This window comes from Mesitornis unicolor, unplaced genomic scaffold (assembly GCF_000695765.1).
Source record: "Mesitornis unicolor isolate BGI_N332 unplaced genomic scaffold, ASM69576v1 scaffold47529, whole genome shotgun sequence".
In the NCBI taxonomy this organism is placed as follows: domain Eukaryota; kingdom Metazoa; phylum Chordata; class Aves; order Mesitornithiformes; family Mesitornithidae; genus Mesitornis; species Mesitornis unicolor.
In genome coordinates, this window is record NW_010207514.1 from 1 (window position 1) to 692 (window position 692).

Consider the following 692-nt stretch of genomic DNA (forward strand, 5'->3'; position numbering starts at 1 on the left):
TCTCTCTCCCCCTTCTCCCTTCCGGCACTGAGCCTGTCCCCCTTTTCTCTCCTTCTTCCCCTGATTGCCAGGCCTGCCCCACCTTTTTCCCCCCCACTTTCTTCCACCTCTTCTTCTTTTCCCTCCTCCTTCCCCCAGCACCGGGCCTTAACCTGCCCCACCTAAGGGTCCGTGGCCGCAGTGCTGAAGAGGGCCCCATTCCCAACCCATCTCTCTCCCTTTCCCGTTTGGCAGGAGGGACTTCTACAAGATCCTAGGGGTGTCCCGCAGTGCCTCCATTAAGGACATCAAGAAGGCCTACCGCAAACTGGCACTGCAGCTGCATCCCGACAGGAACCCTGACGACCCTCGGGCACAGGAGAAGTTCCAGGACCTGGGGGCTGCCTATGAGGTGAGGCTGAGGGCCATGGGCTGCTCTCTGTACCCATCTGTGGTGTGGGGCAGGGTCTGGTGTGGGTGCTTTATTATTTATCATTGTCATTTATTTATTAGCTAAATATTTTAAGTAAAATCTACTTTTTCTTTGAAATGTACATGCATGCTAACACAAGATATGCAAGGTAACAGGATCAATTTCTTCCACATTCTCTGTCCTCTTTCTGCCCCCTTCTGTCACTGTTCATTGTCATCGGTTGCTGTTACTCTCCAGAGAGCAAAAGGCTTCTGAGGATGATGGTGTTGACCAGCAGGAA

General features: G+C 52.6%; 1 protein-coding gene across 1 annotated transcript in view; it reads left to right on the forward strand.

The window, feature by feature from the left end:
* Nucleotides 1-234: 234 nt before the first annotated feature.
* Nucleotides 235-692, forward strand: part of DNAJB11 (DnaJ (Hsp40) homolog, subfamily B, member 11) — a gene marked incomplete at its 5' end in the record, with an annotated part of 11,943 nt that continues 11,485 nt past the window's right edge. Inside the window, 1 exon segment of the mRNA XM_010192141.1 lies at nucleotides 235-391. Within this exon segment, the coding sequence (XP_010190443.1) occupies nucleotides 235-391 (157 nt within the window).